At 36.9% G+C, this 27,045-nt stretch overlaps 1 protein-coding gene and 2 pseudogenes across 1 annotated transcript in view; 2 read left to right on the forward strand and 1 right to left on the reverse strand.

Moving 5' to 3' along the window:
* Positions 1–27,045, forward strand: part of Acbd6 (acyl-CoA binding domain containing 6) — a 203,583-nt gene that overhangs the window by 169,723 nt on the left and 6,815 nt on the right. Inside the window, exon 7 of the mRNA XM_023703621.1 lies at positions 21,868–21,898. Coding sequence (XP_023559389.1) covers positions 21,868–21,898 — 31 coding nt within the window. The remainder of the gene's footprint in view (positions 1–21,867; positions 21,899–27,045) is intronic.
* LOC105743842 lies at positions 2,728–10,596 on the forward strand (annotated as a pseudogene).
* LOC105743843 lies at positions 10,916–16,819 on the reverse strand (annotated as a pseudogene).

Below are 27,045 nucleotides of genomic sequence, written 5' to 3' on the forward strand. Positions count from 1 at the left end.
ATTAGTTTCCATTTTCTACCATCTAGCTATTGATACATGTCTAAAATAGAATTTTTTTAAGTAGCTACATCAGAACTCACTGAGCTTACTACCTACTAAGAACCTATCCCTCTACTTAGGATTCTACTATAGTGCTTTCTCTGTGCTGTAGTTTGTGACCATTTGGTCCTTGGTACAAGACCTTATATTTATCCCTGTTAAATTTCACCTTGTTAGATTCAGTTGATACAGCCTGTTGACATTTGCTCTATTTTTCTCTCAACTTTTATTTCTAAAAATTATAGCTTAAGAATTCCAGATCTACTGTGGTTCAGATCTTCCATGCTACTATGGTCCAGTTTGCTACATTGTAAAGCAGTGTAATTCAAAATTGCAAGGCCTTTTATTTTATCTTACAAAGATGTAATATCTGCTTATGATAGAAATCTTAGAATGCATAATAATCAAAGGAAGAAAATCATAGATGTATACCTATTGTTTGCATAATAGATTTTTAAAAGGTGTTGGAGTATACAATGTTTTTTGTTTCTTTGTTTGCTTTATATATTTGAGATTTTACTATTAAAACATTTTTAGTTCTCCATTTTACACTAATATTGTAATGATTTTTAAGTTATGCATACTTTATGACCATCATTTTAAGTTGTTGTGTAATAATCAACTAGGCAGGCCAGGGAGATGACTCAGTAGAATAAATGCTTCCCTGGCAAGCACAAGGGCCTGTGTTCAATCCCTGTTCTGCCAAAAAAAAAAAAAAAAAAAAAAAAAACAGCCTCAACTAGGTAGTATTGTCAAACACTTAGTGTTTCTGTTTTCTTGCTATTCTTTTTTATTTATTTATTTATTTATGTATTTGGTACAGAGTCTCACTACACAGCTCGAACTCAGTGATCCTCCTGTTTTCAGCCTCCCCATGTGCTACCACACCCCAACTAGGTCGCTGGCTCAGCGTGACCTGGGGCGGGGCCAGCACAGCATGTGGGACCAGGGATCGAACCTGGTCCCTGCACTTGCCAAAGCAGGCACTCAGTCCGCTGAGCTATGTCACCAGACTCTTGCTATTCTAAACAGTAGTGGTATATTTGTCTTTTTAAACAAGACTTTTAAAATGTTTGAAATATTTTTAGGATAAATTTCTAGAACTGCTAAAGGAAATAAAAATTTTCTAGAAGACTTATACTGATTTATTCTCCTACCAATAATAAATGAAAGCCTTTTTCATTCTACCTTTCATGAGTTGGAAATTATTTTGTGGACCTAGCAAGCAATGAACATTTTCATTGTAAAGGTAAAAGTAAATAATATAAATGAAAAGAATTAGTTCTGATATTTCTCCGCTATACTTCTGGTTAATTGCTATCCAAGTAATAAAACTATAATATAGTAGATTGTGGTATGTTGAATTTTTACTGTAAAGTGTTATATTAATGATATACATTAAGCAAAATGCCCTTCAGAAAAGAAAACAGTTTGGCTTTGTTCACTCATGTACCTAACTTTGAATGCTATGCCAGCTTCCTCAAAATATGCAGAATTTTTAGATGTATAGTCTTAAAGAGTGAGGGGCTGAGGAGATGGCTCAGTGGAATAAGCACTTTCCTGGCAAGTGCAAGGGCCTGAGTTCAATCCCTGGTTCCGCAAAAAAAAAAAAAAAAGTCTTAAAGAGTTAGATTATTCACTTTTTCAATGTGGTACATCAATTTTGAGATTATAGTAAGAAGAGGTGCCCAAGCATGCTACGCAAGACACTATAACTTAGGCCATCTGTTGTCTTTAACCTGCAAATACCAAATTTTAAAATCATATTTCTCCTTATTTATATTTGTGCTGTTTCTCTCTGCTTCTTCTCAGCAGCATGTTATAGTTAAGAAAGCATGGATTTTTATGTATGAAAGACCTGGACCTTGAACAAGATATATTAATGTCTCTGAGCCTCATTTACTCATCTTAAAAGTGTAGTAATAGTATTAATGTAATAGAGGTACTTGGGAATGAAAAGAAATTTTGTTTGTAGTACCCAATAGGTATTAAACAGTGCCTTTTACTTTTTCTTTCCTTACTCTAGTAGTTTCAATTGCTAGCTTCTTTTGGAAAGTAAAACATTCTAGATTATGTTGGTTTCAAGTAGCTGAACAATTACATTCTACTTTTTAAAAAACTTTTCTCAAATGTTTTTTCCTAAAGTATATCCACTACTTCATTTTCTGCTATAGTATGAGTGTTTACAAATGGTTTCAGACATAAGACTAGAATTCTCTTGAGATTGCTAAAGTCTGCTGGTTGGCATATAGCCCAGTCTTTTTTATGATTGGCTGTCCTCTGTGGTCTAAAATGCATGCAGCTTGCCACCTCTCTTCTAATTTCTGCAGTCTGCTACTATTGATGCCTCCTTTTTTCTAATTACTAGTAGGTTCTGCTGGCTCTTTTACCATTTACCATTCCTCCCCTTTTTTTACTCCTTGTTTTCCTATGTCTCTGTGTCCTGTGTCTCTTCTGCCTCCTGCTGTATCTATGTTTCATAGGCCAAGATTGACCTTCACCGCTTTCTCAAACCAGCCAGAAGAATTTTTCAATAAAGTGAGGAACAAGCCACAGTCTCACCCTGATTCCAGATACTAGTAATGCCAAAAATCAATAAATTCATTTTCCTTTGTTTTTTGTAGAATTTATTTTTCTTACCTTTATTTAATTTTTATTACATGCAAAATTTTGTGCTAGTTACAAAAAATGAACAAAAATGAGGCTCTGTATAGTCAAATAATTGTTTTTTTCTTCAGAGGAGCAAATGTAGATACATTAACAATTAATACAAGTAAGAGTGAAGGTGGAATAGTATTATGGTTTAGATCTAAGATACCACCCAAAGCCTCCTTTGTTTATATTTTTATTTTATCATTTTATTTATTTTTAATTCAACTGAGTATTTTTATTTTACTCTGATGTTCAGTCCCTTACAGTGATTTCAGACATACAACTGATTTTAATTTATTGGAACAGAGTTGGCTGCTCTTTATAATAACTCCATATTTATTAAATTTAAACATTTCCTTGAAGCTGAAACAGAAAGAAAAAACATAAATAACCATGACAAACAACTCTTTTCTGGTGTGGTCATTTGAAATGAAACAACCAAAATATTTAATCAATTTAAATCTAGAAAAATTAGCTGATAGAAGTTGTAAACCAGATGAGTAAAAGCTTTCACTTACTCATTCTTGACATTCAATTCCATTTATTCTTTATAATATATTTTAAAGTAGAACGTCTATAAAAACTAAGGTTTGAGTTCCTATATACTATTCTTAGATTTTTGAGAAAAATAACACAACATATAGTCATACTTAAAGTCATACTCATGCTTTAGTAGAAATTCCATTTGAACACACAAAAGGATTAACAGAGGTAGATTTTACAGATATGTTTTCTTAAAGAAGAATTAATATGTTAAGTTAAATAATTATAAATGATTTAAAACTAAATGGACTTGATAGAAGTGAGTCATAATCATTTCAAATCAGTAATTGATTGAATGTGTCTTGAGTGCTTATTTGCTAGGCACACAGATTAATAACAAAAGCATAGTTTATGCTTGAGTCTCTAAAGACTACAGTTGGATTAAAGAGTAATTAAAAATAATTTTCTTCCATTGTTTTTCCCAAATACCTATTTTTTAGACATTTTAGGGGATTTAGATGTAGAAACAATTCAGAGTTGGATAAAATTCTTGGTAGCTTTTTCTAAGACTGCTCTTTTTCTCTAGTACTCTTAGAAGACAGAAAAATAGAATGAGAGGACAGATTGTTTGGCCTCCTGTCTTCCTGTTCGTCCCTTGCCAATCAATTCCATGATTTGAGTCATGCTTCTTGTGTTCATGTCCCTGCTCTAATTGATTTCCAGGTAGGTGTACCCTAAGTTGAGGGATAAAAAAAAATCTCAGTATTGCACATTAAACACTAGAACACTTCAGCCCACAGCATCTGAGCCCAAAAGCCTCAAATTAGGCATGGTGACTAAGGCATACAGCAAACACAAAATGGAGGGGATAAGTAATCCTGTTATGTTTGTACTTATAAAAGTCATTTATAAATACCCATGATTTTAATTGATTTGGTTATTTTTTATTGGGAGCTACTATTTTTTATGATGAACATCACTCTTGAACACTAATTTTCTACACTTATAGATGGCATTCAAATTCCAAGACAATGAAAATGTATTTTATGGTAACGTTTTATCATAAAGGTAATTATAGCAATTTTAAAAATTGCTACAAATTCCACATAATAAGTATAAAGTGTAAGTCATCATAATCTTAACCTCAAGATAATCCCTACCATTTTCACGTTTTTAAGCTTTTCCTATAGTAGATATACATTTTGATCCCCAAAAAGGGGTCAAGCTATACATAGTTTATAATCTTCTTTATTAACGTATTCCTATTTTCTTATGTCAACAGATACTCATTCTTTTTTTTAACCACAGTTTCTCATGGGCTCCTGGCATGCCATTATATAAATGTATAATAGTTTTGTCAAAGTTAAAATATTTATGGTATTTCTATTTTATAACATATAAGGTAAACTGAATTTGTCATAAAGGCAAAACAATAAATGCCTTGATTAATCACTGTGTGCCTCACATGTAGTAGGCTTTCAGAAAACAGGTATTTAAATGAATTTTTCTCTTCTATACATGCAGCTAAAATGGCTGGAGAAAAATGCACAACATGTTCACTTAAAATTCAAAACCACGGGCTGGGGAGATAGTTGGCAGTCTAAGCACCTGTCTGGCAAGCACAAGGACCCAAGTTCCATCCCCGGTGCTGCATGCCATGCTGGCCCCAAAACCAGATGTGGTGATATGCTTGTAATCCCAAGGCATGAGCCTTCAGTGCTGCCCAGTCCCAGGTTTCCCCATTGCATTAAGTATCTCACTCTGTTAGATGGTTCTTTCATACTTCTCTTCTCCTTGTTATAGTTTGTGTCTAGATGTCCCGCTCCAAAGCCCCATGTAGTCTGGGGCAGGGGATAGGGATTTTCAGAGGTGACCAAATCTAGAGTGGGCAATGCTGGTATTAAGGGTGTTGGGATTAAGGGTTAGTGATTGCTGGATCAGTCTACTGATTAGATTGACACCACTCTAATGCCAGCAGTCTGGATAAGATCAAAGGGCAGAAAGAGACTTGTTCCTTTTTTGCTACTTCTGCTGTCTTCTGCCACCATGAACAGTTACCCTTCTGCCATTTGCCATACTGCTTTGGAGCCAGTCAGTTGTGGACTGAAACTTCCACATACTGAGCTAAACAAAGCCTTCCTTCTTTAACTTTGGATGTCAGTATTTTGTCTCAGCAACAAGCAAAAAGTAACTAAGATGTTCCTCAAAATTCAAATGCTTTCTTCATCTTTTTTGTCTAATGACCTGCCTTCCCATTAATTGAAGAAATGGGAACCATTAGAAAAGAACAATTTGGGGGGCCAGGGAGATAGCTCAGTGGAATAAGCACTTCCCTGGCAAGTACAAGGGCCTGAGTTCAATCCCCGGTTCCACAAAAAAAAAAAAAAAAAGAAAAAAGAAAAGAAAACAACAGTTCATATAATCAGGTATAGTAAAATATAGTATTGTTCCCCAGTTCATTCAGGTATGCTTACACAAAAGAAAAAAATGAAATAAAACATGTTTCATGGAAGAAATTCTTATAGTCTGAGTAGAATGGATGGAGTTGATGAAGTCTTATGATACCCCATAAACATTTCAAATTAAGCTTCTAAATGAATTGTGGCAGTGTAAATTTAATACCATATTATGGAATTGACTATACTTTCCCTCACTGGAAGAAGTCTGGCCTTAGCTAAAAATGTCAGGTTTCCTGGTAACCTGCTGAAGGTAAGGATATCAGTTATATTGCTAAGTAATATTATGAGTGATAATGATGGCCCTGGTTGGAAAATTAATCCAGCCTGGGAAGAATTGCAAAGGGATGAATAAAAACCTGATGGGAACAGTGTACTTTGTTTTAATTGGCATATCCCTTGTATGACACTAAAAACAAAATGCTATTTACAATAGCAGGGCCACTTACAGCAGTCTATTCTAAACAAGAATAGACTTCTACACCTCCTGAAAATGAATTTCTTTTCTTCACACCTAAGTTGGGTCTCCTAAAGAGTAGGCAGCTCCTGGCTGAATGAGTGAGCTGTTGGTGTGAATTTCTGCAGGGGCTCCAGGGTGGCACTGCTCTGATGGCAAGTTCTGAGCAGTTTCTGTCTGATGTCCTTCTGATTAAGTTTATGCAAATTGCAGATGATCAGTCAAGGACAAGCATCTTGTGTGCTCAGCACCTACATTATCCATCCCTTAGTTTCAGCTGCTCATTTATACTCTGCCCATTTATACTCTAGTCCTTTTTTCGCCAGCAGCTTCAGTATGATGTTAAAATCAGTGCAGTCAATTAAACTGTCATTCATTCCCAAAGCATACTTGTTCTTGAGAACATTTCTATAGATGTGAATCTGCTTAGGTGCCTTAAGAGGGATGAATAATCAATAGATGCAGCCTTTGATTATTTTTTCTTTCAGTCCTTTGCTTATCCTATTTGCAGTAGTTATTTATCAGTTTGAATATCTCCTATGTAAGTTATCTTTTACTGTTAGTTTATATGGAAAACAGACTTAGTTCTGAAGTGTGATGGCATAAAAGCTGACAATACCCAATTTTCCATTTGATCACAGATAATTGTGTATTTAGGTGAAAATTTTATGTTTGGATTGCTGCTTACCCAGTGAGAATAGAGTATTTGTATTTTATTGCTTTTTGTAGGATGCACTGTTGTCTTTTACTCCTTATTCAGAGAAAATTATTAAGAAAAGTAGTAATTGAGCTAGTCTAAAAAGATTATATAAATTATGAATAAGCTGGTTCTATTATTCTGTGGAAGACTAGATAAATATCCAGAAATAGGAAGAGATTCAGTAATATCTGTCTCAAGATGTGTTATTTAGCACTCTTGAGCTCTAGAAAGCAATTTTCAAACTCTTCATTGAGTGCCCCTTCTGGCAAGGGGTAAAGAGACAAAAATACCAAGTGTTCAGGGGTTCGGGCCACTGGACCTTGACCCAAAACACTGCCACTTTTGTGTTTGTTTGTCATTCCACAGACTGTTTGAGCTTGTAAGACATGAAAAAAAATTAAAATTGAAAACCATTGACGGGGAATATAGTCTGAAACAAAGATAAAACTATTATGAAATAAAAACATAGACTGGTAGGGCCAGCCAAATAGCTCAGCAGACTAAAGTTCCTGCTTAGGCAGAGTGCAGCAGCAGGGTTCGATTCCCATCCTGCCGTGCCTGCCCCGCCCATGGGGCGCGCTGAGATGGCAGTGAAGACTGGGCGTAGTGGCACACATCTGTAATCCCAGCGCTTGGGAGGCTCAACACAGGAGGATCACTGAGAGTCCGATATACATAGTGAGACCCTGTAGACCCTGTACTAAATACATTAAAAAGAAAAGAAAATAGATTGGTGTTAAGGCTTACTACGGCTCTTATTGAGAGACCATTACCAAACCATCACTCAGAGACCATTTCCTAATTTGAGACAAGTTTGAGAAATTTGCTTGTCTAAATGCAGCCTTTAACAATGAGAAGTAGAAAATATAAAACATTCAGAACACTGATGATAAAAAGGATAATTGATGATCTTGTGACTGAAATAAAGCTACTTAAAATCCTAAAATCTAACTGAACCAAAAAATAGCCTGGGACCATTGGTAATAGGCTAAATAATATTATATTTCGTGATGCCCTATAAAAGTCATTTATATTATCAGATGTGTAATAAATGATGTTTTTGTTCACTCATAATCTTTTTTACATGATACTACATGGATCAATTTATTTATTTATTTATTTATTTTCCACAATTTTATTGAGAAACAAATAGCAGTGAGACAGTTTCAAATCAAATTGATAGGACAGTTCCAATAATTAACACATTGCATACTCCCTTCCTAGTGGTTATTTGTTGTACAAAATGCAGACATGTTATCCTATTTACAGACACTATTAGAACAAATCCTTCTATTCATTAAGAGAAAGTAACTACATATCTATCCTAACCATTTTGAATACACAGATACAAAATGGACATTTACCTGTATCCCCTTTTTTGTTTAGTTCCATCATTTGAATGTTATAGGTGTGTTACATGCCCTATATTTATTAAAGTTCATCTTATTTTATTTTTTATTTTTTTTCATAATTTTATTGAGAAACAAATAGCAATGAGACAGTTCCAAATCAAATTGGTAGGACAGTTTCAATAATTAACACATTGCATACATTCTTAAAACTATCTTTTTTTTTTTTTTTTTTCGGAACCGGGGATTGAACTCAGGCCTTATGTTTGCCAGGCAAGTGCTTATTCTACTGAGCCATCTCCCCAGCCCCTCATGGATCAATTTATGATGCTAACTCTGAATCATTAAGAAAAGGTTAAATCACCTTCCGTACTCTCCATGTAGAGTGATGAGGAGAAGTAAGATGCTTTAGAAAGAATCATATACAAGAGTTTGTAAGTATGGTGCTTTTAATGTTTGGATCTTTAACAGGTAACATTCTGATTATTTGAAAAACATGCTGACATAAACAACCTCGTTCTCTAAGGATGCCAGTTAAATAAGATATGACAATATGCACTTTTTTTCCAAGAAAGGAGTATTCCCAGAATCTGCAGCTGAAGGCTTATGTGTCTAGAAAAGTCATAGAATGAATTTTCAAACTTCTGAATTATCAGATTAATCATTTTCTGTTTAGGATTACCAGTCCCATAGCAAGGTAATACATTTCAAGTTTAGGAACATTAAAACTTATTTAAAATTAAAGCTAGGGGGCCAGGGAGATGGCTCAGTAGAATAAATGCTTGCCTGGCAAGCATAAGAGTCTGAGTTCAATCCCCGGTTCTGCAAAAAATAAATAAATAAATTAAATTAAATTAAATTAAAGCCAGGCATATTGGTGTACATTTATAATCCTGGCTATTCAAGAGACTGAGGCAGGATGATTGCAAGTTGGAGGCTAGTGTGGGCAATTCAGCATGACCCTATCTCAAAAAAGGGGATGGGTCAATGAGTAAGAATGTGCCCTTGTGTAGCACAGAGTTCAATCCTGGGTACAATCCCCAGTACTAGTAAAAAAATAAATAAATAAATTACCTAAAATTATATTAACTCAAAACTTCCATCATTACTAATTCCTCACAACCATTTTTCTTGGGTGTCTCCCTTATATTCACTTGCAACATTATTTTTAAATCAAATTTAAAGCATCAAATTACTGGATAAGTATTAATTTTTCTCCTGTGTAATGTCATGGGAAAATCCCACCCCTTTATGCAGTTTATTGCTCTTTTAATGATTTATGCTATACTTTTGTATTTTTAGAACTAGCTTAAGTATAGTTCTATAACTATATCAAGAATGAACTGAATTTGATTATAAGAATTATATGTTCACAATATAAGAAATTCAGTAACACTTAGGAGAATTTTCTACAAATTGGAACTAGCTACAAAGTTTTATTCATAATAGATAACAGTGTTATCATTGGCTTAGATTGAAAGGAATAATGTTATTTCCTATGGATCTATTCTGAACTAAATATTTAATATTTTCTTTTTTTTATTTTTCAACAAATAATACACTGCATATATTCTTCTTAGTGGTTAATATTTTCATTATATCTTATTTAGCATAATAAAAAAGATTATTTGACAAAGCACACAATCTGGAGATGAGACTATATGTCATGGGGTTTGGGGTTTTGCAAGGGAACAGTACAATACAGGATACATTTTATAAGAATGGTCCTGGAATCACTGTTTGCAGCTTTATGATCTTGTGCCACTTTTTGGCAAAAACTACAACCAGTGAGGCTGAAGAGACTGAAGCAGGAGGGGAAAGCAGATCAAATTATGGAATATCTTAAACAGCAAGTTGCTCTTGTAAAGGAAAAAGCAGTTTTGCAGGCAACACTGAGAGAAGACAAAAAAACTTCAAGGTGAAAATGCTAAACTGAAGAAGGAAATTGAAGAATTGGAACAGGAGCTGATTCAGGCCGAAATTCAGAATGGAGTGAAACAAATACCATGCCCATCTTATACTCTACTGTAAGCCAATTCTGTGACTGCTGAAAATGCAAAATAGTCTATACCAGTAACTGTATTGTCTGGTGCCAAAGAAAAGATAAAAAAAGGGAGGAGAGGAAAAGGTGAAAGAAAAAATTGAAAAGAGGAGAAAAAGCAGCCATCCGCAGCAGAAAGTGCTGACCTTAGGCCAAAAGATGTTTCCTGTCTGGATCCTCCAATTGTCTGTATCACTAATGTCAAAAACACCCTGATGCAGATTCTTTGTATGTAGAAAAAATAGATGTTGCAGAAACAGCTCCAAGAACAGTTGTCAGTAACCTAGTGAATCATGTTCCTCTTCAACAGATGCAAAATTGGGTGATGATTTTGCTTTGCAATCTGAAGCCTGCAAAGATGAAGGGGGTCCTTTTCTCAGACGATGGTAATGTGCGCTAGTTCACCAGAAGACGGTTGAAAATCCTAGCTCCGGGGCTGGAGAGATGGCTCAGTGGTCTAAAGCACCTACTTAGAACAAGCTTGGCAAAGCATCAGGGACCGCGGTTCGATCCCCCAGCACCACATGCCAGCCAGCCGCGCCCCCTGGTGGGCTGAGCTGGCCACACACACACACACCCCTCTCTCTCTCTCTCTCTCTCTCTCTCTCTCTCTCTCTCTCTCATAAATAAAAAATTAAAAAAAAAAAAAAAAAGAAAATCCTAGCTCCTCTGGATGGGTCTGTTCCTGGAGACAGTCACTTTTGGTGCTTTCCACAGAGCCTGACAAGGAGCTAAATCCTAAAAAGATTTGCGAGCAGATCCAGCCTCACCTGTACATAAGAGACAGGAAAGGGAGTGTGCAGGGCTCAGACCACAGCCAAGAGTGGGACCAAATGAGATAAGATGCAGCATTACTGGAACAAGCTGCAGGAAACGCATAACAATAAAAGGAATATGTTGCTTCTACCTTCAAGAAAAGATTATTTTTTTAACGAATTGCCCAAAGAATCACATAGCAAGAGTGCAGGAAATCTGTCCATGCACTAAACACCAAAGAATCTGGCTGGGGGCCTGAATCCTAATATACTACGTGAGTCCAGCTGAAAACCTAGAGCTCATAACAATGACTCCCACAAGTCCAACTAGAGACCCTAGAGCTCATGACAGTGACTCATGCAATCTTGCTTCACAGATCTCTGAAAAGGCCCAAAGGTCAGCGGTGGAAGCTAGGAACTCTGTGCCAGCAGCATGAAGGATCTGTGCTAGCAGGCTGGAGGGTCTGAACTGGAGCCAGGAAAACAACACTCAAAGTAAGCGCCAGAGCTCCCCCTGCAAGTACCACAGCCATCCTTAGCAACAGTGAGGCCCCAAGCTCCTCCAAGGGCAAGGAAAGCTGCGTTCCATTCAGAAAAGCCAACAATATAACAAGTTTTTTCAGATGGCTGAGCAGTGTACCATCTTCCCCTCTGGAGCCAAGAAGCAATGCTCAAGATAAGAACCAGAGCTCCCCCAAAATCAACCATAGCCATTCTTAGCAACAGTGAGATCCCAAGCTCCTCCTCTGACAAGAACAGCCAAATTCATCAGGAAAGCCAGAATGAAAAGGTCCTCCAGCAGAATAGCTCAAGAGAACCAGCAGCTTCCAACAGTTCCAACAGCTTCTCCAAACAGTATCCCTAACAGCCTCTCAACAGCTGTTCCACAGCACTTGGGAGGCTGAAAACAGGAAAATCACTATGAGTTCAATCTATGTAGTGAGACCGTGTAGACCCTGTACTAAATTCAAGAAAATAAAAAAACAGCTGTTTCAGTTCTGCCTTATATACTACTGGCAATAATCCTCTCACACCCAGCATCACACTAGTTTAATTCAGCTGGGTATAATAAGTTCAGTTCAACTGGATGTAACAAGTTGACCACCAATTAGCAACCCACTATAGTATCCTTTTAAAAATAATTAATAAATTAAAAACATGATAAAATATAATAAAGGGGTAGTACATAGTATATGTGAAGAAAGAAATAATTTGTCAAATTCAGGAATACATATGGAAGGAAAAAAAATCTAGGAATCAAACTGGATAGTGATTTTGTACCTAAACTAAGCCTCCTGTTCATCATCACTTAGTTTCATTAATGAATTATTATATCTGACATTATGCTACATACTATACATGTGGGAAGTTTTTAAAGAGGCTCAGATAGAAGGAGAACAGGTCAAATTGAAAGCTAAATTAATTTGCCTTTAAATTGGATTAATGAGTAAACCAATTAGGGCTATTTATTGAACACACTGTATGTAAGACACTTTTTTTTAATTTATTTATTTGTGTGTGTGTGTGTGTGTGTGTGTGTGGCCAGCTCAGCCCACCAGGGGGCGGGGCTGGCTGGCATGTGGTGCTGGGGGATTGAACCGTGGTCCTTGTGCTTTGCTAAGCTTGCTCTAAGTAGGTGCTTTAGACCACTGAGCCATCTCACCAGCCCCATAAGACACTATTGATAGGTATTAAATGAAAGATGTAATATTTGCCTAGAAGAAATTTACAGTCTTGATGGAAGAGATCATTGAAGTATATACTGTACCATAGTAGTAGAAAAGAGGGGCACCTTGGCCCACCTAAGAAGTCAAGGGAGATTTCCTGAAGAAGGTGAACTGAGTCTTAAAGGTTGCAAGAGTCTTTGGAGTTCTCAGTATAAATATGCCTTCTCAGAGTGTGGAGGGCCACCTGAGCAGCTCTCCTTGAAAGAAGAGCGATGGTGACCATTTTGACTTAGCCTAGCCCTATTTCCTTGTATTGATAGGTACAGAGCTGGCTAGGACTTCTGTTTATCCTTTCAGTTGGCCTTAAGCATTATATATTGGTGTAGCTGAGGTGCTGGTGATAGTCTTTGAAGGTGGCATGTATGTTTCCCTGGTAACCTACACCTGCTGCTCTCTAATATGAGCTAGGTCAAGACAGGACAAAGAGCCAGTGCTCCGTGCTGCCAGCTGGGATCAAGCCACAAGATAGTGGCTATGGCTTCCTAGGACTTAAAAGATGACATCAGAGCTGAAGCACAGATCTCCTTAACTTTAGATATTATCTCAATAGCATAATGCAGATTACTTTATCGGTGTATCCTCTCTGCATATGGCAGAGGTAAATGTAGGCCACCCACCTAGCTCAGCTCTCAGTACTCACCTATTTCCCACAATACTCAGTCATTACTCCTCAAGCCACTCCTCCAATGAATAAAACTGGGTGCAGCCCTGGATCAGCCTCTTTGTTCCAGAAATCCATCTTCATGGCTACACTTAGATCCCCTTGGCTCCACAATAACTATAAATATGTTTTAGTGCCTTTTGCCGTGAATTGCACTGGAAGTGGTAGATTAGCTTGTCGAGATTCCAATAATTTATCTTTTGGATTACAAATACTGACTTCTGGGGGCCTGTCCCTTAGCTCAGTTTTTTAAGTGACTGCTTCCACAAAGCAGTCAGGCTCAGGTTGCTGTGGTTCAATCCTCAGGACTCAAGCCTGGCCTGAAGGCATTCAGAGCCAGCCCTCAAAAAAAAAAAAAAAAAAAAAAAAAAAAAAAAAAAAAAAAATCCTTCTGCCATTTTCAATTAATACTCAGGACATATGAGAACTTGTACTGTAACATCATGTAACTCATTAGTGTCCCAAATTTTCTGATCAAGGAGATTATGGGGCCAAAAAGGAAAGTGATCGATGATGTAGAGTGTGCCTAAGGAGAGTCACATGGAGAGAAAACATTCTCTCAGGCTTTCACAGAGAGCACATTGGCCAAGCAATGGCTGTGACTCATCCACATGGCTGACACTGACAAAGGTTCTACACGAGGTGCAGGATCTCAGGATAAATCCTGAGGGGATTTCACTGACCTTATCAGACCCAAAAGCTACAACTCTTGTTGAATAGGTCCTGCTTTATCTTGGTCTTAACCATCCAGCAGAAAAATATAAAAACGAAGTATAAGAAGTAAAGCCATGGTGTTGTTGAGCTGTAGGGAACTCAGGTCAACAATTTCTGACATTGCCAGTCAAGCGGAAGAACCAATACTATTATGGACTACTGGACTCTTTTAGAATATTTTGCTGAGTTAACACACCTATAATATTCAAATAACAGAGCTAAACAAAAAAGGGGATACAGATGAATGTCCATTTTGTATCTGTGTATTCAAAATGGTTAGAATAGATGTATAGTTACATTCTTTTAATGAATAGAGGGATTTGTTCTAATAGTGTTTGTAAATAAGATATCATGTCCGCATCTTGTACAGCAGTTAACCACTAGGAAGAATGTATGCAATGTGCTAATAATTGAAACTGTCCTACCTATTTGGTTTGAAACTGTCTCATTGCTATTTGTTTCTCAATAAAATTATGAAAAAAAAATACTGACTTCTTGGATTGAGATGAGAATATGGAGGGGACTCTTACAATAGTCCTTCCCTGTCATTAGAAGAGTGTGCCAAATCACTATAGTGTCTTAATCTGCACTATTGTTTCTTTTCTTCCAGAGTACTGATCACTAGTTTTGTTTGTTTTTATGTCTCTGAGATGAAATCTTGTTGTATTACACGAGCTATCCTCAAACTCATGGGCTCCAAGTAATCTTCTTGCCACAGCCTTTCAAGTAGCTGGGACTATAGGCACATAATACCATGCCTGGCCCACTACCTATTACTAAACATATTTATTTGTTTTTCTTCCCCATCAATAAATACAAATTATAACATTAGGATCTTTCTCTCTCATTTACCTCTGTGTTTCCAGTGCCTAAAGTAATGACTCTGACATAGTAGGAAATAAGCACATAATTTTAATTAGTTAATTAATTAGAAATTAAATATGAAATACTCATTTAGTATTCATTGATAGAAGTGATTAAAGGGGATTAATTATGCTTTCTTACACTTCCCTTGTGAAGATGAGTTACTAGAAGCTAACAACTAAAATATATATATATGAATGAACAGAGTGGTTATACATGAAAGTTTTCCCCAAGTAGCAAGAAAATTACACTTAGATTGTGTTCCCTGCAGCTCACTCTGCCAAGTGTGTTAATTGTTTCACTTACTGGCATTGTTGGTGTCCCTGTCTCTTTATAGAATATCCTTGAAAATTGTTTTCATGCTGATCTGGTGGTCATAGTTTCTTAAGGTGCTCCTTGTCATGAAAATACCTTATTTCTCCATCAGTTTTGAAGGAAAAAATTGGGGGATAAGTAAGTCAGGGTTCTCTTTTGGGTAACAAAACACTTTGAAATTCTGCTGATCTTTAAGGTTTGTGTTGAGACTACTGTAATTCTAATGAGTTTGCCTTTTAGGTGATATGTTGATTTTCTCTAGCAGTTTTTAAGATTTTTGTCTCTAGGATGTATTTATGATATTTTGATCATAATGTGACCTGGAAAATTTTTTTATTATGTGGTTATTTGAAATTCTGTATGCCTCTTACCTGTATGTTTATTTCTTTCTCTATATTTGGGGGATTTTCTGCCATTATTTTGTGAACAAGGTTTTTGTGCTGTTTGTGTTATCTTCTGATTTTTCACTTAATCCATTTACTCTTAGATTAGTCTTTGCATCACTTAACAATTGTGGGATCCATTTTTTGTGCTCTTCTGTTGCTTTTTATGGTATCTGAATAGGTGGTTTTGAAAGGATTATTGTCTTCTAGTTCCAAAAAACTTGTCTTACACTGGTTGCTTCTGCTGCCCTTACTTTCAAAATAATTTTTAATCTCCTGAATTCCCCTTTTTTTTTCCATCTTTTATTTATTTGGTACAGGGTCTCGCTACACAGCTCGGACTTGTAGTGGTCCTCCTGTCTCAGCCTCCCCAGTGCTGGGATTATAGGCGTATGCAACCACACTCAGTTTCAGTGCCCAGCTTGCATGGCATGTGGTATCAGAGATCAACCCTGGTCCTTGCGATTGCTAGGCAGGCACTTAGACGTCTGAGCTATCTCCCGGGCCTTTTTTTTTTCATAAGGTTTCTTTGTTTGACAGCAGGGTGGGTCAGTTGCGGGCCTGACCTGTGTTCTGTAGGGCTGTGTGGTGACCATGTCAGTGCTGGCCTCAGGGACCCAACAGGACAACTCAGTCTGAATATACTGTTTCAAGGCTTTGTGCTCATTTCACCCTCAGGCCCTTTTCTTTTTTTTTTTTTTTTTTTTTTTTGGCAGAACTGGGGATTGAACTCAGATCCTTGTGCTTGCCAGGGAAGCACTTATTCCACTGAGCCATCTCCCTGCCCCCCCTCAGGCCCTTCTTAATGGGCTTGCCAATGTCCTTACTACTGAGCTTGAGGCCCATGGCTTTCTCAGTTTTGCCCAGAACCTGGTTATTTGGAATGGCCCATCCACTCTCATAGTTTGCAGTGACTTGTGGCTTCTCATTGATTTTCATGGCCAGGTCCTTCTGCGTCACACCCTTGCTCTGCTGGCCTTGCTGGATCACTTTGCCCATCTCCAGGGTCACCCAGTCGTAGTGTAGCTCCTCCATCTCCCAGTCCAGCTTGGCCGTGTTCTTGACGATCGAGTGCTGCCTGTTCTGCCCAGCAACCCATTTCTTTGAGGTCTCCACATCCTCACTCGCCTCTGAGCTGCTAAGATGACCTGCTTAGACTTGACCTGTGCAGTCACGGGGTCCTTCTGCAGCACAGTCATTGTATCCCAGGCACTTCTGACCATGGCACAGCAGCAATGCTCCCTCTGGCCTTAGAGGCAGCTGCTCCGGACCTCAATCTTCTGGATTTCTGATTGAAACCTTTTCATGAACTCTAATTCTTAGCATAACTGGTCTTACCGTAACTGTTTTGCACTATTTTGTTCAGCTCAGCTAGCTTTTTATTAGTGTCTTCTAAAAGCTTCTGGGTCATTTTGGTTTTTACAGTAAGTCCTGAATTACAAACATAAGTTGCAAACAAATCAGAAGTAGCTCACATGTCTGCCAGACATTGCCGTGGTTATGCTGCTGTGTGCTTACTATACAGTGCAATAGTATATAGTAGTATAGTGCTTAGTCAGCCCAGGATATTCAGAAGCAAGAGAATAAGCTTTATACTGTATTTATGTCAAAGGTGTATAATACTTTGTCAGATTCGGAAGTGAATCTGATTTAAGAATGTTCTCCAAAAAACAGAATGTTCTCCCAGAATAGAACTAGTTCATAAGTTGGAGACTTACTGTACTTCTATTTTGTTTAATTATGTCTTCGGTGATCCCACTGACTAGCTCTTTGATCTGTTTTCTAGCCTCTTGTATACTTTTGAGTAATTGAGATACGAGGTTTATGCCATTCAGTACTTTTCAGTAATAATTCTCATTGTAAATGTACTCAGTTCCCCAATCAAAAGACACAAATTAGCAGAACAAATCAAGAAACAAAACAGTGTGCACTATACCTTAAACACATTTAATTTGAAAAGAAATTCACAGATTAAAAGTCAAAGTATGGAAAACAATATTGCATGTGACAGAAAACCAGAAAGAAAGAAAGAAAGAAAGAAAGAAAGAAAGAAAGAAAGAAAGAAAGAAAGAAGAAAAAAAAAGCACAAGCAGCTATCCTAATCTCAGACAAAGTGAATTTCAAGCCAAAACTGATTAGTAGAGACAAGGATGGTCACTAGATAATGGTCAAGGAGAAAATTCAACAGAAAAAAGTAATAGTTATAAATATATTACTTTTATTTATAAACACCAAACACCAGTCTGCCCAACTTCATAAAAAAAACATGATCATGAAAAATCAGATAAAACGGCTGGTGAGATGGCTCAGTGGTCTAAAGCACCTACTTAGAACAAGCTGTAGCTAAAGCACAGGGACGATGGTTCAATCCCCCAGCACCACATGCCAGCCAGCCCCGCCCCCTGGTGGGCTGAGCTGGCCACACACACACACACAAAAATAAATAAATAAATAAATAAATAATCAGATAAAAACTGTGTTAGTTATTTTTCTCCTTGCTAAGACAGAATACCTGACACCCAAAATTAAGGAAAGAAAGATTAATTTAGCTCACAGTTTGTAGAAATTTCAGTCAATAATCAGTGGCTCCAAGGCAGAGTGCATGGCAGAGGCATCACAAAAGAGAAACAGTTCGTGATAGGCAAAAGGTAGCAGAGCAGCAAGAGACAAGCACAGCTCTTTCTATTGCTCATATCTTATCCAGGTTACTTTGTACAGGTGATACACCCTTAATCACCTTGCACTAAACTAAAATCAAAAGGACCAAAGAGCTAAATGTTACAACAGAAACAATCTGCTGCACAACAAAATAAGTAAAACTCTTAAAGACATAGATACCTACAAAGACTAAAATGAAATACTGTTTGCACAAGAAATAATACCAAGAATCAACAGGTGGAATCACATCAAGTCAAAAAGCTTCCACACAGCAAAGGAAACCATGAACAGAGTGAAGAGACAGCCTATAGAATGGGTGAAAAAATTGCAGGCTACTCATCAAACAAAGGACTAGTATCTAGAATATATAAAGAATTCAAAAAAATTAGATCCCCCCGAAATTTAAAAACCTAATTTAAAAAATGTCTCAAATGAATGGACACTTCTTAGAAGTACAAATGCCCAATAAATGCATGAAAGAAGATATTTAACATCACTGGCCATGTGAAAAATACAAATTAAAATAACACTGAGATTCCATATCATTCCAGAAAGAATGTCTATCTTCAAGAAATCAAATAATAATAAAAGGGGCCGGGGAGATAGCTCAGTAGAATAAGTGCTTGCCTGGCAAGCACAAGGGCCTGAGTTCAATCCCTGGTTCTGCCAAATAATAATGATATAGTAGTAATAATAATAATAATAATAATAATAATAATAATAATGGAGCAGGGAAAGGAACACTTCTTTATTATTAGTGAGAGTGTAAACTTGTACAACTACTATGGAAATCAGTATGGTGATTCTTCAAAAAACTAGAAATAGATTTTCCATTTGACCCAGCTAGTTCCACTCTTGGCTTCTTTCCAAAAGAGTTGAAGACACCATATTACAGTGATATGTACATGCACATGTTTATAGCAGCACCATTCATAATAGCTAAGTCTTAGAAATAGCCTGTATGTTCAGGAATAGTGAATAAAGAAAACATGGTACGTATACACAGTAGAGTACTACTTTGCTATAAAGTAAAATCATCTTGAATCCTTTGTAGGGAAATGGGTGGAACTGGAGATTATAATGTTAGGTGAAATAAATTAGAAACACAGGCTTAAATATAGCATGGTTTCTCATATAAAAAACACAATGCATAAAATGTAAAATGAAAGGTTGATCTTTGGTATGTTGTAAGGGAACTGAGAGATGGGAGGGGGAATGAGATTTAAGTGGGAAGGTAAAATGCTATGTACATACCCCAAGTCCCTCTGACAGTTGTGGAGCCTATGGCACATGCACCATAGCGGGCTGTTTGTAATATTGAAAGCTCGAAAAGAGTCAGCATTAGGGGCCGGGGAGATGGCTCAGTGGAATAAGCGCTTCCCTGGCAAGCGCAAGGGCCTGAGTTCAATCCCCGGTTCCGCGAAAAAAAAGAAAAGGTCAGCATCACTGTCCTATGAGGAATGTGATTATCACATACTACAAACAAGTATAAAGATTTTTATATATACATACACAGTCTGCCCAAAAAATGTGTACACACTTCAAGAAAAGAAAAATTTGTACAACTATTTTAATACTAAATTTATTGAGACACAGTGAGGTTAATGTAAGTTACTTTTGGCCTCTGCAATTACAGGGGGTGCTCAAAGTATGGCCATTATTTCTACACATTTGTTAGTATGGTGAACTGCTGCTTTCATAAGTGGTCATTGAGATTGCTACACATGCATTTTCAATTTCTTTAAGGGCCACCAGTATAGTGGGTTTTCCACAATATATGACATCCTGTAGGGTTCCCCATAGAAGGGTAACACTGTCTGTTGAAAAGAGAAAAAAAAAAAGACATCATACTAGTTTTCCTGAAGTGTATATACATCTCCAGGGTCCAAGAGATGCAGAGAAGGGGAGGAAGAGGATTAAAGAACAAGCATTAAGAAATGTCATGTACATGTGCCAGTTCCCCATGATAAATGTAGTCATTATATACTACAAGTATGTACCAATAAAAAAAATTTTAAAGTAGGCAAAAAATGATAACTTATGATTTCTGAGTTTTTAGTGCTATTTTCCATCTTTTACTCTTTAAAGTTTTTTATTGAGTATAATTGACAAAATCATATATATTTAAGATATGTTCTTAGATACATATATGTTGTAAATGTTTCTACAACCAAGCTAATTAATGTCCATCACCTCATATTTCCAGCATTCTTAATTTCCTCCACTTAGAAGCATATTAACACAAGTCAAAAAGCACCCTTAAAAAAGATTGGGCTGAGCATCTCACTCCCAGAGATAGGTTATAACAGTGATGTGAATACCATTGTAGATTAGCATTAGAGTTTATTATCCTTAGAATGCTTGATAAAGTTCCCAAATACAGCGACTGTGGCATTCAAACAACAATACCCTCCCTATCCACACCTCAAAATCACTTCTTTCCTATCTCTTCTCACCCATTTATGTACTCCTGACCTCTAAATCCAGTCAGAATCCCCATTCCCTAGTAGGAGAAAAAAAAAAAAAAAAAAAAAAAAAAACTCAAGGTTATTCTCTGTCCCTACCAGCTGTCATCCCTGCTAAGCTTTCTAGGTGCTGAAAGCCCTTAAGGATTGACCTTCTTCCTACTACTTATCTTGGCTTTTTTCTTACTGTCTGTAAAAACCAAAAGATAGGTTCCCTGTGGCAACTTCTTACTTTTCTTCTTGAGAGATTAAATGGAGAACCTTAACCAAAAAGTTATGGAACTAATCCCCATCCCCCATTCTGCTTTTAGGAAGTGGGACAGATAATTAATTATTTGGTACCCAAGAATAGTTTGGTTTAAATTATAATACTACTTTCATTTATTCATAAGAATAGTTTAGCACTTATTCTTCATTATGAAGGACATAATAGAAGCCATGCAATCACACATTGAATAAATTATTTCTACCTTTTACCTGATTATTTGTTGTTCATGTGCTGTGATTGGCTACTTTAAAAAGATAGAATTGCTAAAAAGTATTTATAATTAATATAGCCAGAATATCTTAGCTTTAAATGAAAAAATTTTATCTGAGGTGTTGGAAGTCTTTTCAGTAACCTGTGGGAATTCCTGGCTTCTAGAATTTTTCAAGCTTTGAAACCTCCCATCTTTATGGTATTTAATCTAGTTAGGAAATCTAATACCATTATACTGGAATATGTATCTTTCAAAAGCTCATTAAAAGCTACTAACTCTTATTATAAATCACAGATTTTTTAGATTGGAGTAAGCTTGAAAATAAATATGCTGACACTCCAAGATGAATGATATACTGTCATTTTTTCTGCCACTAGTTAGATAACCAAACTTCCATATGTTAAGAGATTCATACACTTTGGTTTACTACCTACACGTCTGACTGTCCTCACTCTTCGGTAGCTGCTGTAGTGTACTAGTTAACATTCCTCCTATCTTCCAAGAGAGATAGCTTGTTCACAGGTTGCTATGATTCTCAAAGAAATTATTGCCTTTTTCTCGATATCTGATAAATTTATGAAATCTTAAGTAGATAATACTTGTTAGTTTGTATACTTTCATACTTCTATGACTACTTAGACTTCTAAAATGTATTATTTGTTTTTATAGGACAATGAAGGTCAAACAGCTCTTCACTATGGTAAGATGTTTCAAAATTATTTAATGATCATATTTGAACTTTTTTTCTATTTGTTTCAACTTTGTTCAACCCTATGTAGTTCTTATAAAAGTATCTAGTAGCTAACAAATTAACTTTTGGTTATTAATCTAACAAATTAATCTATAAAGTTGGAGATGTATTAAAGTTCTTATGGGCACATGAGTAGTAAAATAAGCATTTCTGTGTTCTGCACTAAGTATTAGCACTTTCAGGAAAGTGACACCTCCAGCTCCTGTTGACACTTCAGTATTTCACTCTTGGTATGACCAATGGCATCTAAGATGCTGATCAGTGTCACTGAGATTCTAGCATTTCTCAATGAGAAACATTTTCTTGATGTGCAGGAGGCCCCCTAAGTGTAATTTTGCTTTCCACAGTTTCAGTTATGACAGTCTACTGTGGTCCAAAAATATTAAATATTCTGAAATTTCCATAAGCAAATAATGAGTAAATTTTAAATTGTGTACTGCTCTTAGTATGATAAAATCTCATGCCATCCTGAATTACCTCTTTGTTCCATCTACACATGCTACATATAGTACCTGTCCCATGTGTTAGTCACTTACTAGCCATTTCATTTAGCAGAAGCTGCTTATTGTGCTTGTGTTCAAGTAACCTTTTGGTAGTATCTAAACACTGTATCACATGCCTGCATCATCCATCTCCCTCCATCTCATCACATAGGTGTGGTGTTATCTTAACATGAGAACAAAGGTGAGCATAATGCAATAATATATTTTTAAGAGAGACCACATTCATATAACTTGTATTTTATTTAATGTATTGTAATAATTGTTATTACTAATTATTGCTGTTAATCTCCTCCTGTGCCTAACATATACTTTACCATAAGTGCGTATATATTTGTAGCATATATATATATATATGAAAAATATAGTTGTATATAGATTTGATATTATCTCAGATTCCAAGAAGCCACTGAAGTCTTGGGATGTATTCTCCAGAAGATAAGGGGAGACACTATAATTAAAGGTAAACAAATTTGAGTTTTAGCTCATATCTGCTACTAACTGATCAGTGTAGCTAAGTAATTTTTACATGAGTAATCTGTAAAATAGAGCAAAAATAATAGTATGGCTCTTAGAGACCTATTAGAAATTATTGGGCCGGTGAGAGAGCTCAGCAGACTAAAGTATCTGCTTAGGCAAAAGCGCAGGGACCACAGTTCAATACTTGGTACCACATGCCACTCCAGCCCCACACCCAGGGCAGGCTGAGCTGGTCAGAGTCTGGACATAATGGCACATGCCTGTAATCCCAGCACTGGGGAGGCTGAAAGCAGGAGGATCATCACAAGTCCAAGCTGTGCATAGTGAGGGCCTGCAACAACCAAATCTTTTGTTGTTGTTGTTGTTGTTTTTGAGGAATTGGGGATTAAATTTAGGCCTTTGCACTTGCCAGACAAGTGCTTATTGTACTGAGGTATCTCTCCGGCCAACAGCTAAATACATTTAAAAAAAAATTATTAGTAAAATAAAAGTCATATTTGGGGCTGGTGAGATGGCTCAGTGGTCTGAAGCACCTTCTTGGAACAAGCTTGGCAAAGCACACGGAATACAGTTCAATCCCCCAGCACCACATGCCAGCCAGCCCCGCCCCCTGGTGGGCTGAGCTGGCCACACACACACACACACACACATAAATAAATAAAATTAAAAAAATAAAAAAGAGTAGCTTTAAAAAAAAAGTCATATTTGTCTGTTTCATAGTGGAAAGTATGTTAAATATATTCAGAGATTCTGTTGGTGAATATGGTTGAATTATAAGTAGTTGTCAATAGTTTAGCCAGATTAAGGATGAACCACGCTCAGACATTTTGGGAAGGAATACATTAGGCCATCTTGCTAGTCTCAGTAGTCCCAATCTGCTATTCAGTAACAGTGGTGCAGATTCTCTGGGACATATTTGTCCACTGCTTAGCATTTATTTGGATATCAGATACTCCAGTGGGTTATCTAGGAGTTTAAAGCATTGGACTATCTCATACTACCCATATAAATCAGCTTGTTAAGGAAATTGAAATGTTAATGAATATCTACCAGGGCTGGCCAGATAGCTCAGCAGACTAAAGTGCTTGCTTAGGCAGAGCGCAATAGCCAGGGTTTGATCCCCGGCATGCCATGCTGGCCGCACCCTGGAGCTTGCTGAGATGGCAATTGAGACTGGGCATGGTGGTGCGCACCTGTAATCCCAGTGCTTGGGAGGCTGAAAACAAGAGAATCACTACGAGTCTGATCTGTGTAGTGAGACCCTGTAGACCCTGTACTAAATACATTTAAGAAAGAAAGAAAAAGAAAGTAAGTAGGTAAGAAAGAAAGAAAGAAAGAAAGAAAGAAAGAAAGAAAGAAAGATCTATCCCAACTTATTTATGAATTTATTTAGTATAACCTGGCAACTTCAACCAGCAGGAAAAAAAGGAAATTGTGAATCAATTTCACTTTGAATACAGATGCAAAACTTCTCTGGAAAACATTAGCAAATTAAATCTATCAGTGTATTTTTTTTTAAACATTTTTTTTTAATTTAGTGTGTGTGTGTGTGTGTGTGTGTGTGTGTGTGTGGCCAGCTCAGCCCACCAGGGGGCAGTGCTGGCTGGCATGTGGTGCTGGGGGATTGAACAGCAGTCCCTCTGCTTTGCCAAGCTTGTTCCAAGTAGGTGCCTTAGACCACTGAGCCATCTCACCAGCCCCTATCAGTGTATTTTAAAAAGAAAAATATGTCATAATGATTAGGCTTATTCAAGGAATTCAAGGATGGTATAACTTTTTTTTTTTTTTTTTTTTTTGAGACAGGGTCTCACTGTATACTTTAAACTGGTATTGAACTCAACTGTGTATCCCAGACTGGCCTCAAACTCACAAAGATCCTACTGCCTCAGCCTCCCAAGTGCTGGGATTATAAGCATACATTTGTTTTGATGTAGCATTTTTAAATTTATTAATGTAATTAAATTTTTTAATTTATTAATGTAGTTTTCCACATTTGCAAGTTAGGTGAAACACCATACAGTGAAATCAAAACTTTTGAAACAATTCAGTACTCATTCTACAAAGCAGTACAGGAAAGTAATTAAGGTTTTGTACTTATTTAAAGTAAGGCTTTTGGGCCAGAGAGATGGCTCAGTAGAATAAGCGCTTGCCTGGCAAGCACAAGGGTCTGAGTTCAATCCCTGGCTCCGCAAAAAAAATAAATAAAGTAAGACTTTTGTGTTCAAATTCCATTTTCCTACTGACTTTGGACATATTTAACTCACTGTATTTCATTTTTCTCCTGATGTAATAAGGTACTAACTTCAAAAATTTGTTATGAGAACATAATAAGTTAATACAGCCTCCTTACAAGTGTGCATCACCACACCTGGTTTATAGAACAAACTTTTGTGTACCAAGGTACTAGGTACTACTATACTTTAAACTATGCTAACTTGACCACATGAAGGTTTTGTTTCCTTTTGTTTTTTGAGACAAGATCTCTGTGTAGTCCAGGCTACCTTTGAACTTAACTCTGTAGCCCAAGCTGGTCTTGCACTCAACAGTCGTCCTACCTCGGCCTCTTGAGTGCTAGGATTACGGGTACACACCACCAAGCCCAGCAGAAAATCTTAAGCTTCAGTAAAATAAAATAGTATAAGCAAGGTAAAATACAATCTACAAGTCAAGAGAAGATATATAAAATGTAAAAAACATATCAGGTTAGTACTCAGATTATATAAAACACATCTACCCTGTCAGTAGCAAAGACGATCCAATAGAAAAATGGAGTGAAAAAATTTGGGCAGTCAGTTCACAACTGAGAAGCCCCAAAGAGCAAACAAGAAAAATTAGCATTTGTTCTAATAGTGTTTGTAAATAGGATATCATGTCCGCATCTTGTACAGCAGTTAACCACTAGGAAGAATGTGTGCAATGTGTCAATTATTGAAACTGTCCTACCAATTTGGTTTGAAACTGTCTCATTGCTATTTGTTTCTCAATAAAATTATGGGGGAAAAAAAAAGAAAAATTAGCACCACTAATATTTGTCAGGAGGTACAAAAGGACCTTATTGCAATATAATTAAAGCTGTGCATAACAAGCCCACAGCCAGCAGCATACTGAATGGGGAAAGATCATGGAAGTATTTCTTCTAAAATCAGGAACAGGGCCGGGGAGATAGCTCAGCACATAGGTCCTAAATTCAATCCCTAGTACCACAAAAAAATAAAATCAGGAACAGACAAGGGCATTCAGTCTCACTACCTTTCTCCCCAAGATAGCACTTAAAATTTTAGCCAGAGCAACTAAGGAAGAGAAAATAGTAGGCCAGGCATGGTGGCATTTGCCCATAATCTCAGTACACGGAGGCTGGGGCTGGAGGATTGTTGTAGTTCAAAACCAGCCTGGGCTACAAAGTGAGCTCAAGGCCAGCCTGAACTGCACAAAGAAACCCTGTCTCAAGACAACCAAAAGGGGGAGTGGGAGGTGGGATAAAAGAGATACAAATAGGAAAGGAAGAAATCAAATTAGCCCTACTAATAGATGATGATCTTTTACTTAAAAGATCCTAAAAACCCATCCAGAAGACTTTAAAATCTGATAAACTCAGCAAAATGGCAGAATACAAAATAAATGCACAAAAATCAATAGATGTTCTATATACTAATAAGCAAGGAATCAACAAGAACAAGATACTCCATAAAAGAACAGAAAAAGTTAAAAGAGAACCGAATAGGGGGGCCTGCCCCTTAGTTCAGTTCTTTAAGTGGCTGCTTCAACAAAGCAGTCAGGCTCAGGTTGCTGTGGTTTGATCCCCAGAACTCAAGCCAGCCAAACCTGCCCTGAAGTCATTCGGAGCCAGCCAAAAAAACCAAAAACAACCTTCTGCCATTATAAGGGGGCCAGGGAGATGGCTCAGTAGAATTAGCGCTTCCCTAACAAGCACAAGGTCCTGAGTTCAATCCCCGGTTCCTCCAAAAAAAAAAAAAAAAAAGGACGGGGGAAACTGAATATAACTTCAATAAATGAAAAAATATGGAAATTTTATGACTGATAGGTTAAAATGTAGAACTGGCAATGGTTAGAAAACAAATCAAGAAAGAAAAGAAGGAAAGGAAAAAGGAAAAGAGA

Source organism: Octodon degus, unplaced genomic scaffold, assembly GCF_000260255.1.
Source record: "Octodon degus isolate 3935 unplaced genomic scaffold, OctDeg1.0 scaffold00176, whole genome shotgun sequence".
NCBI classification, from domain to species: domain Eukaryota; kingdom Metazoa; phylum Chordata; class Mammalia; order Rodentia; family Octodontidae; genus Octodon; species Octodon degus.